Source organism: Micropterus dolomieu, unplaced genomic scaffold (assembly GCF_021292245.1).
Source record: "Micropterus dolomieu isolate WLL.071019.BEF.003 ecotype Adirondacks unplaced genomic scaffold, ASM2129224v1 contig_13532, whole genome shotgun sequence".
Classification (NCBI taxonomy): Eukaryota; Metazoa; Chordata; class Actinopteri; order Centrarchiformes; family Centrarchidae; genus Micropterus; species Micropterus dolomieu.
In genome coordinates this window covers 1-10,787 of record NW_025742518.1, presented here as the reverse complement: position 1 = coordinate 10,787, position 10,787 = coordinate 1, and the positions used below count along the sequence as shown (strand labels likewise).

The window sequence follows — 10,787 nt, the reverse complement described above, 5'->3', positions numbered from 1 at the left end:
GATGTCAGCTGTGCTTTCAACCACCACCACATCAATAGACACAGTAGCTGACAGGGAGGGCTCTCCGTTATCAGAAACCAGCACCACCAAGGGGTGAGTTTTCAGGTCATTGTCACTCATTCTCCTCTTAGTCCTGATCTCCCCGGTGCTGGTTCCGATCCGGAAGAGGTTGTTTCCTTTGGGCTCAGACAGGTGATAAGAAAGCAGCGCGTTGTATCCAGAGTCTGCGTCTACAGCCCTGATCTTTGCCACAAAGTATCCCGCTTCAGCAGAATAGGGGATGCTCTCACTGTTAACGGAGCCGTGCTCAGAATAGGGCGCGAGGATCGCGGGACTGTTGTCATTCTCATCCAGGATACAAACGTTCACAGTCACGTTGCTGCTGAGCGGAGGAACACCAGAGTCTGTGGCCTGAACTTTAAACTGGAACGTCTTTAACTCCTCGTAGTTAAAAGACTGCAGGCTGACTATATCTCCAGTCTCTGAGTTAATGTTAATCATTGTCGAGAGAGGCAGCGAGTTACTTTCAGTTTGTAAAAATGAATAGCTCACCTGACCATTTTGATCGATGTCTGCATCAATTGCTGAAACTGTTTTTATAACTGCCCCCACTGGACTGTTTTCTTTCACATAGACATTGATTATATTTTCTGTGAACAGAGGTTTGTTGTCATTTACATCTGAGACGTGTACAGTAATAACGCTCGTGCTGGAAAGAGGGGGGCTGCCCTCATCAGTAGCAGTGATGCTGATATTATATTGAGATGCGCTCTCTCTGTCAAGAGGACCGTCCACCACCAGCGAGTAGGAATTCTTATAATTTGATTCTAATTTAAAAGGTACATTATTGGAAATCTTACAGTTCACCATCCCATTTTTCCCTCCGTCTTTATCAAATACTGAAACAAGTGCAATGGCGGTGCCAATGGACGCGTCCTCTTTCACAGTATTTAACAATGACGTAACTGAAATTTCAGGTGCATTATCATTAACGTCTAAAACTTCAATCAATAACTTGGCATGCGAGGTCATTGGTGAGGAAGCCCCATCACTGGCCTGTACTCGAATCTCAAAAGCATTATTTTCTTCAAAGTCGATATTCTTTTTATTTGTTACTGTCCCTGTTTTTTCATCTATAGAAAACACATCTGCGTTTTTTCCTCTGCCTACTTTACTGAATGAATATATCACTTGGCCATTTTTTCCAGCATCTAAATCAGTAGCATTTAGCATTATTATCGATGTGTCTATCTTTACATTCTCATACACACTGGTCTTGTACAGAGTTTGACTGAAAACAGGAGCGTTATCATTAATGTCCAAGACATTGACTGTAATTACCATAGTGCCAGATTTAGCAGGAGTTCCTCCATCAATCGCGGTCAGTGTGAGTCTGATCACAGACTGTTTCTCTCTGTCTAAAACTTTCTGAAGCAGCAATTCGGGAGTTACACTTTCTCCTTTATGTGTAGCCAAAGTGAAGTGTTCATTTTGGCTGAGTTTGTAGGTATTTACAGTGTTTTTACCGACGTCTGCATCGTCAGCAGGATGCAGAGGAAATTTCGCCCCTGTTGCTGTGTTCTCACTAATGTCGATTACCTGTGATGTGCTGAGAAATGACGGGGAATTATCATTTACATCTAATATTACAATTTCAATACGGTACAGTTTTAATGGGTTGCTAATAACTGCTTCTACACTCAGTGAACATTTGGGCTCGTCGCCGCAGAGTTCCTCTCGATCTATTCTCTCATTGACATACAGGACACCAGTCTTTAGATTTACCTCGAAATATTTTGTCTTTGATCCAGCAACGATCTGAAACATGCGCGACTCCAAATCCTGGACATTGAGGTTCAGATCTTTAGCGATATTCCCGACAACAGTCCCCAGATTTACCTCCTCTGAGACGGAGTAAGAGAGCTGCCCAGACACCGCTTCCCAGTAACAATCCAGCAGCACGACCAAGAGATAAATCCACACAGAGCTCCTTCTGCTCGGTGAATGCATAATTCCACACATCGAGAATAATCATAGAGACAGGTTCATTCAATTCCGTCACAAAAATAAAGAAGTGAAGCTGAGTAGACAAATACACCAAAGCAATAGAAACCAGCACACGGAAATTGTCGTCGTCTCTTCTCTTTCACCGTCTCCGTCTCTTTGTTTCAGTCGCCAGAGAAACATCATAGTCCTCTGAATCTGGGAGGAGCCCCGAGCAACCAGAGAGGAAGTTCAGATGTGATGGTCTACAATGTCCCCATGTGGACACTTGCAACAACTACATCCAACATCAAACATAACAATGTTACACCGACCTCTACTTTATGTACCCTGAAACATTTAGCCAAATCTCAAGAAAATATATGGTCAACATGATTCCGTCTTTTATTCCACTATTTATTTTTTTTCAGCAAATTAGATTGTCCTGAAAACTAAGACAGAAATAAATAAAAGATGAGAACACTGACGGAAATAATGGGACTCTTCTTCAGTGAGTCCACTGTTTTTGGAACAGAAGAGACTTGTAAATCACAAATATAAATCCATAAACATATAGCAAACACTCTACTTCGCTTTATGTCCAGCAACTAGAGAAAAAAATAGGTACAACGGAGACCTTCCCGAGGAATAATAAAGTCTGACAGCATTCACGTGTATGAATATTTTTTAAATATAACTGGTTGCTATTTGTAGAGAGTATAGGGTCCACACAAACGTACTTTCAGCACCATGGCTAGCGACGTTCCGTTCAAAAGTACCGAATATACACCCACAGTTACTCTTTTTTCTAAATTGTATGTGTTTATTATCTTACTCCTACCATATTAATTACGTTTGTTCAAAGGTCAAGCCAGTTTAACCTACCTGAGGTAAAGCCCTGCTGATAAAAACAAACACTACATAGCACACGTTCCCGACATAGTGTACTAATGTACATAATTACTATGTTCTGGCCTTGAATGTAACGACATATCCCGTTTAATACGCAGTGTTTTCGTAACTGCAGAGATAATTAACGGCAAATGTGTTACAGATACTTAGAAGGCGATTGATGATTTCTGTGATATAGCTACTGTAGTGTTCAGCGTAGCATTAGATATGTTTAAATGTATTAAAAACATGGAACAGTTGAACAGACCATTTCTTTGACCTTTATGTCCTGAGGCGTGAAAACAACACACATTCAGACAGTTGCATAGAGCAAATCGCATTAAAATGCCGAATTAGAAGTCAGCTATGAATGAGATGCGCATTAAGTGCTGCAGATTTAATTATGCCGTTTTAAAACGATTCATGCTATAGTACTTAAAATAGAAATTATATATAAAGTAGCTATATGTTGAGTAGGTTGACATTTTATCAACTGTAGCCTGTTGTGCTTTTGTCGATGGTTTAGAAATAGTGCACTAATAAGTACTTAATGCTAATGCCCTTACCTTGTCTTTGTTAGGTAAAGTCTGAGTTCTGGTGAAAGTGTCTCCTCCGTTTATACTGATCAGCTCCGCATCTACAGGCGGAAACGGTGCGGGGAAAACCACTACGTCACTCTTCAGTGTGTCGGAGCTGAAACACACGTCATACTGCTGAGTAGCTTTAGAGTAAGACCAGCTCCCGTCAGGGTGGGTGGTGATCATTGGGGCGCTGTACCTGCTGAAACTGCCGTCTGTCCTGTGGCATTTCACAGCTATTAAACTGATGAGGCTCAGCAGAAAGATCACTGACACCGACACAATGGCGATCAGCAGATACAGGTTCAAATCAGAGAAGCTCTCCTCCTTTATGGGCACATGTCTGAACTGAGTCTGGATGTCAGCTGTGCTTTCAACAACCACCACATCAATAGACACAGTAGCTGACAGGGAGGGCTCTCCGTTATCAGAAACCAGCACCACCAAGGGGTGAGTTTTCAGGTCATTGTCACTCATCCTCCTCTTAGTCCTGATCTCCCCGGTGCTGGTTCCGATCCGGAAGAGGTTGTTTCCTTTGGGCTCAGACAGGTGATAAGAAAGCAGCGCGTTGTATCCAGAGTCTGCGTCTACAGCCCTGATCTTTGCCACAAAGTATCCCGCTTCAGCAGAATAGGGGATGCTCTCACTGTTAACGGAGCCGTGCTCAGAATAAGGCGCGAGGATCGCGGGACTGTTGTCATTCTCATCCAGGATACAAACGTTCACAGTCACGTTGCTGCTGAGCGGAGGAACACCAGAGTCTGTGGCCTGAACTTTAAACTGAAACGTCTTTAACTCCTCGTAGTTAAAAGACTGCAGGCTGACTATATCTCCAGTCTCTGAGTTGATGTTCACCATCGTGGACAGCGGGGCTGAATTGGTGTTACGTTCTAAAAAGTAGTATCTAACCTGGCCATTTTCATTCATGTCAGCATCATGTGCTGATATTGTTTTGAGAACTGCTCCGACTGGGCTGTTCTCCTTTACATAAATATTAATGTCTGGCGATGAGAAGCGAGGTGCGTTATCATTGACATCGGAAACCTGAATCGTAATTACATTGGTGCTGGAGAGAGGGGGGTTGCCTCCATCACTTGCTATTATGGTGACATTATAGTGAGTGATGCTCTCTCGGTCGAGGGGCCCATCAACCACTAACGAGTAATAGTTGTTGTAGTTTGTTTCCAATTTAAAGGGATTCTTGTCATCGATTGTACAATGCACTTCACCATTCTTGCCTCCGTCTTTGTCCAGTACAGAGACGAGAGCAATAGCAGTACCTACTTTAGCATCCTCCTTCACTGTTTTCACTAGTGATGTCACGGTGATCTCAGGAGCATTGTCATTTAGGTCAACCACTTCTACCAGTACCTTACAATGAGCAGACATGGGAGGCTGCCCTTTGTCACTGGCCTGTGCACGAATCTCAAACGCGGGGTGTTCTTCAAAGTCTACATTTCCCACAACTGTCAGTGTGCCAGTGTTTGGGTTGATTTTAAACATCTCCAGTATGTGGTCCTGCTCCTTTCTGTTAAGTGCAAATATGATTTCTTTGTTTGTTCCTTCGTCTGCGTCTGTAGCATTTAAAGTCAGTAAAGTGGTACCAGTAGGTACATTTTCAAACAATCGAGTTTTGTACAGCGACTTTGCAAACACTGGCGTATTATCATTAATGTCTAAAACATTAATTAGAATATCTGACGTTCCAGACTTTGGTGGACTCCCATCATCTAACGCTGTTAAAGTTAGCGTGATCAGAGGCTCCTTTTCTCTGTCTAACGCTTTCTGTAACACCAACTCAGCAGAAATACTCTCCCCCGCTTTGCTTGTTGCTAATGAGAAATGTTCATTGGGGCTGAGCTTGTATGTGCTTATTCCATTTTTTCCTGCATCTGCATCGTAGGCTTGTAGCAGCGGAAATCTTATCCCAGGTAATGTGTTTTCAGCAATGTCTATGCTTTGTGACTTTGCAATGAAATACGGAAAATTATCGTTGACATCAAGAATATTAATTTCTATACGGTACAGCTTTAGAGGCTCATTTATGACAGCCTCGACAGTAACAGTACATTTCACTGCTTTCGCGCAGAGCTCCTCTCGGTCTATTCTCTCACTAACATACAGGACACCAGTCTTAGTATTTACCTCGAAATATTTTTTCTTTGATCCAGCAACAATTCTGAACATACGGGATTCCAAATCCTGTAAGTTTAGGTGTAAATCCTTAGCGATATTTCCAACAAATGTCCCCGAGTTTAACTCCTCTGCAACGGAATAAGAGAGCTGGCCAGACGCTGCATCCCAGCAGTAATTCAGTATCAGAAGCATCAAATATATCCAGACAGGACACTTGCTACTCGTTAAAGGCATATTTCCTCCTGGCGTAAACACAGCATGTATTCAAATCTTACAGTTTTTATAAAACAATCCAGCCGTGAATCATCAATTTTTCCTTTCAGTCGGGACTAGAAAGGCTGCTGCCGCACTCTCTCTCGTCTAAACATCTCTTTGTTACAAAGCTCTGTGAACTGCCTATGGGAGGGGCGTTAAACACGAAAAGAGAAATCTTCATGTTATGGTCTACAATGTCGCCTTGTGGTGATTTTAAATATCTACAGTGACAGGACTCTATTCCTCTGATTCAAACTTACTAGAAACTGCATGCTAATGAAAACATAAAATCAAATGGTACAATTTATTACAGGGTAATTTAAGAAACTGTTCTTATTTCAGGACCAATGAGAGCACCGCACGCCTTTCTACAAGGCTAAGTCTGTGGTCTGAAGAGGTGCTCAGTAAGTTGTACTTAATGGACATATTGTAGGCTCAAGGTTTCAAAGAAAATGGTATAGAAGATGATCTGTTTCCATACAGAGTACGCTGGCGGAGCACATCGCAAGTGTCAATGACTTAAAAACAGTTTTCATGTTTTGTTCATGGTTTTAAAACACCTAATATGTAAAAACTTTCGTCAGTATTTAAAAGTGTGATGCAGTACAGTGTGTTGAAAAACAAAGGTCATTGCTCAGTTATAGGTAGAACATTAAAGCAGGTGATATATTTTGTACAAAAAAATATTATGTTGCATACATTCATGAAGAAAAACCTTGTTGGTATTGATTGAAACTGTTGCTGTGTTACAAGCATAACTGACATAAGCGACGTTTTTGTCTAAAAGGGTGAGTGTAGTACATACAGCACAACTTAGATGTGTCTCTGCAAAAGGGCAAGGGCTTTCTTACGTGAGTTACCATTTCTCAGAAATTTCAAATGGAAGACAATGGCGATGTGTAGAAGGGATTTGAAGAAACTTTATTGGACTCACCTTGTCTTTGTTAGGTAAAGTCTGAGTTCTGGTGAAAGTGTCTCCTCCGTTTATACTGATCAGCTCCGCATCTACAGGCGGAAACGGTGCGGGGAAAACCACTACGTCACTCTTCATTGTGTCGGAGCTGAAACACACGTCATACTGCTGAGTAGCTTTAGAGTAAGACCAGCTCCCGTCAGGGTGGGTGGTGATCATTGGGGCGCTGTACCTGCTGAAACTGCCGTCTGTCCTGTGGCATTTCACAGCTATTAAACTGATGAGGCTCAGCAGAAAGATCACTGACACCGACACAATGGCGATCAGCAGATACAGGTTCAAATCAGAGAAGCTCTCCTCCTTTATGGGCACATGTCTGAACTGAGTCTGGATGTCAGCTGTGCTTTCAACCACCACCACATCAATAGACACAGTAGCTGACAGGGAGGGCTCTCCGTTATCAGAAACCAGCACCACCAAGGGGTGAGTTTTCAGGTCATTGTCACTCATTCTCCTCTTAGTCCTGATCTCCCCGGTGCTGGTTCCGATCCGGAAGAGGTTGTTTCCTTTGGGCTCAGACAGGTGATAAGAAAGCAGCGCGTTGTATCCAGAGTCTGCGTCTACAGCCCTGATCTTTGCCACAAAGTATCCCGCTTCAGCAGAATAGGGGATGCTCTCACTGTTAACGGAGCCGTGCTCAGAATAAGGCGCGAGGATCGCGGGACTGTTGTCATTCTCATCCAGGATACAAACGTTCACAGTCACGTTGCTGCTGAGCGGAGGAACACCAGAGTCTGTGGCCTGAACTTTAAACTGGAACGTCTTTAACTCCTCGTAGTTAAAAGACTGCAGGCTGACTATATCTCCAGTCTCTGAGTTGATATTCACCATTGTAGGTAGGGGCAGAGATTTATTGTTACTGTTTAAAAATGAGTATCTCACCTGACCGTTGTTGCTGATATCAGCGTCAGTTGCAGTCACTGTTTTAATAACAGTTCCTACTTTGCTGTTTTCTTTCACATAAACGTTTATTAACGGCTCTGGGAAATATGGTGCATTGTCATTAACATCAGAAACGTAAACAGTAATAACACTGGTGTTTGAAAGAGCGGGACTCCCATCATCGGTAGATGAAATGGTAACATTGTACTGAGGAGTTACCTCTCGGTCTAGATGTCCATCAACCACTAAAGAGTAATAGTTTTTGTAATTTGTCTCCAATTTGAACGGAACCGTATTTAAGATCTCACATTTCACCTCACCGTTTTTACCACCGTCTCTGTCTAGAACGGATACTAGTGCAATAGCAGTACCAACATCCGCGTCCTCCTTCACTGTGTTGAGCAGTGACGTCACAGTGATTTCAGGGGCGTTGTCGTTTACATCAATTACTTCTACCAGCACTTTGCTATGGGCAGACAGAGGAGGCTGGGCTTTGTCCCTGGCCTCTGCTCGAATCTCAAACGCTTTTCTTTCCTCATAGTCGATTTTGCCTTTCACTGAAATGATTCCAGTGTCTGAATCAATTTTGAAAATATCCAGAATATGATCCTGATCCTTACTACGAAGAGAATATACTATTTCACTGTTTGTGCCTTCATCAGCATCGGTCGCATTTAAGGTGAATACTGCCGTACCAATCGGGGTATTTTCCAAAATGTGAACTTTGTACAGAGTGCTGCTGAACAGTGGTGCGTTATCATTAATATCTAGTACATTTATTTCAATTTCTGAGGTTCCTGAATTTGGTGGAGTCCCCCCGTCTATCGCAGTTAACATGAGCTGCATATGTGGCTGTTTCTCACGGTCTAGGGCTTTCTGCAGCACTAACTCTGGAGATAAACTCTCCCCTCTTTTGTGTGTCGCAAGACTGAAATATTCGTTTGGACTGACCTTATACGCACTAACGCCATTTTTACCCACATCAGCATCGCTTGCCTCCGATAACGCGAATCTAAACCCAGGCAATGTGTTCTCTGCTATGTCCAGTATTTGTGATTTTGTGCTAAAAGACGGAGAATGGTCATTCACATCTCTAATTTCTATCTCTACGCGGTAAAGCTTTAATGGATTGTTTATGACAGCCTCTACGCTAACAGTGCATTTGGGTTCCTCTGCACAAAGCTCCTCTCGGTCTATTCTCTCATTGACATACAGAAATCCGGTCTTTAAATTTACCTCGAAGTATTTCCTCTTCGATCCTGTAACAACCTGAAACAAACGGGACTCCAAATCATGCACATTGAGGTTTAGATCCTTGGCGATATTCCCAACATTAGTTCCTGGGTTTACTTCCTCTGAGACAGAGTAGGAGAGCTGCCCGGACGCCGCTTCCCAGTAACAATCCAACAGCACGAGCACAATGTATGTAACAATAGACCTCCTGCTACTCGGTAAATGCATAATTCCACTGAGAAAGAACAAAGCATACATCCACAATTGCGTTTCGACCGTGGAATTGTGAGATTTGCTAAAACTTCAGCCAACACTATTTTGATGTCCTTATTCTTATTGACGAAGACTCCATTATGCCCTCCCTTCTCTTCCCGTGTCTCTTTGTGATGAAAACCACAGTCATTCTGTTTTTACTCAGGGAGGAGCCTGAACATTCATGTGTTACGGTCTATAGCGTCACTGCGTGGTGAATTTAAGTAATTGCACAACTCAGTAAAACACCCGTCCTCATATAAAAACGCGGACAACTTAATCACAAATGGCTCTGTGAGTTATTGCAAAGATCTGCATGCATGACTAATTAAAAACCACCCAATGTATCTCAAAGCCGGCATTGGGGCTGCACGTCTGATAACAGTGAAATACACTTTAATTCAAACTAAGATCAATTTATGCTTTTAGGACATAACATATTTTTTATCTGACTGTATGTGGTATAGCTTGCGTCATATTAGCCGAAATATCCAAGTTTGCAGTAGAAAACCTGATGCTATATATGGAATATATGGAAGCAATGGATTCCAATCTCTGTGGTATTATAAATTATTTGCAGAAGTCACTATATAATAGATGGAATCAGTTTCAGACAAACATTTACACATGCTGAGTGAGTAGTCATCGTCTGTCATTATTGTTACTGCACAATGCAATGTAAAAGGAAAATAGCCATAGCAAAGATCCAGTTGAACGTTAATAACATAAAGCCATGTCTTTCCTACCATATAATTCTTTGTTTTCACAGTCTATTCTCGACATGCCTACACTTGCAAATATACTGAACAAATATCATAGGGATTTCAGGCCGAAGACATGCAGAAGCCTCCGTTTAGCACCACGGACAGTGACATTCAAATTCAAATGCGGAGCTAGCAGCCGACATTTGCCTCAACATGTGCACAGTAGGCCTATATAGATAATTCGAAAACAGCCTCAATAAACTTTAATTTAACGCAAACTTTAAGTATATTAAAATTGAATCTTCTTGTTGCTTAAGTAGCACGAATTGAAGTAAAAAGTATGATTTCACTATCAACATAAACGAAGGGCAATGATGAGATGCACTTATTGCTAATGTTCTTACCTTGTCTTTGTTAGGTAAAGTCTGAGTTCTGGTAAACGTGTCTCCTCCGTTTATACTGATCAGCTCCGCATCTACAGGCGGAAACGGTGCGGGGAAAACCACTACGTCACTCTTCAGTGTGTCGGAGCTGAAACACACGTCATACTGCTGAGTAGCTTTAGAGTAAGACCAGCTCCCGTCAGGGTGGGTGGTGATCATTGGGGCGCTGTACCTGCTGAAACTGCCGTCTGTCCTGTGGCATTTCACAGCTATTAAACTGATGAGGCTCAGCAGAAAGATCACTGACACCGACACAATGGCGATCAGCAGATACAGGTTCAAATCAGAGAAGCTCTCCTCCTTTATGGGCACATGTCTGAACTGAGTCTGGATGTCAGCTGTGCTTTCAACCACCACCACATCAATAGACACAGTAGCTGACAGGGAGGGCTCTCCGTTATCAGAAACCAGCACCACCAAGGGGTGAGTTTTCAGGTCATTGTCACTCATCCTCCTC

At 42.5% G+C, this 10,787-nt stretch overlaps 2 protein-coding genes across 2 annotated transcripts; both read right to left on the bottom strand.

Moving 5' to 3' along the window:
- Positions 1 to 3: 3 nt before the first annotated feature.
- LOC123966494 (protocadherin alpha-12-like) lies at positions 4 to 2,126 on the bottom strand (the record flags this gene model as incomplete). The annotated part of the gene is made up of 1 exon (XM_046042647.1): positions 4 to 2,126. A coding segment is annotated over exon 1 (2,019 nt), but the record flags the coding sequence as incomplete, so codon positions are not given.
- A 1,334-nt stretch (positions 2,127 to 3,460) lies between these two features.
- Positions 3,461 to 10,171, bottom strand: LOC123966493 (protocadherin alpha-1-like). Its single transcript, XM_046042646.1, has 2 exons — positions 6,778 to 10,171; positions 3,461 to 3,567 (listed from the first exon to the last, which is right to left on the bottom strand). Exons 1-2 carry the CDS (start codon positions 9,187 to 9,189, stop codon positions 3,547 to 3,549), a joined length of 2,433 nt encoding a protein of 810 aa, XP_045898602.1. The 5' UTR covers positions 9,190 to 10,171; the 3' UTR covers positions 3,461 to 3,546.
- Between the last annotated feature and the right edge of the window lie 616 nt (positions 10,172 to 10,787).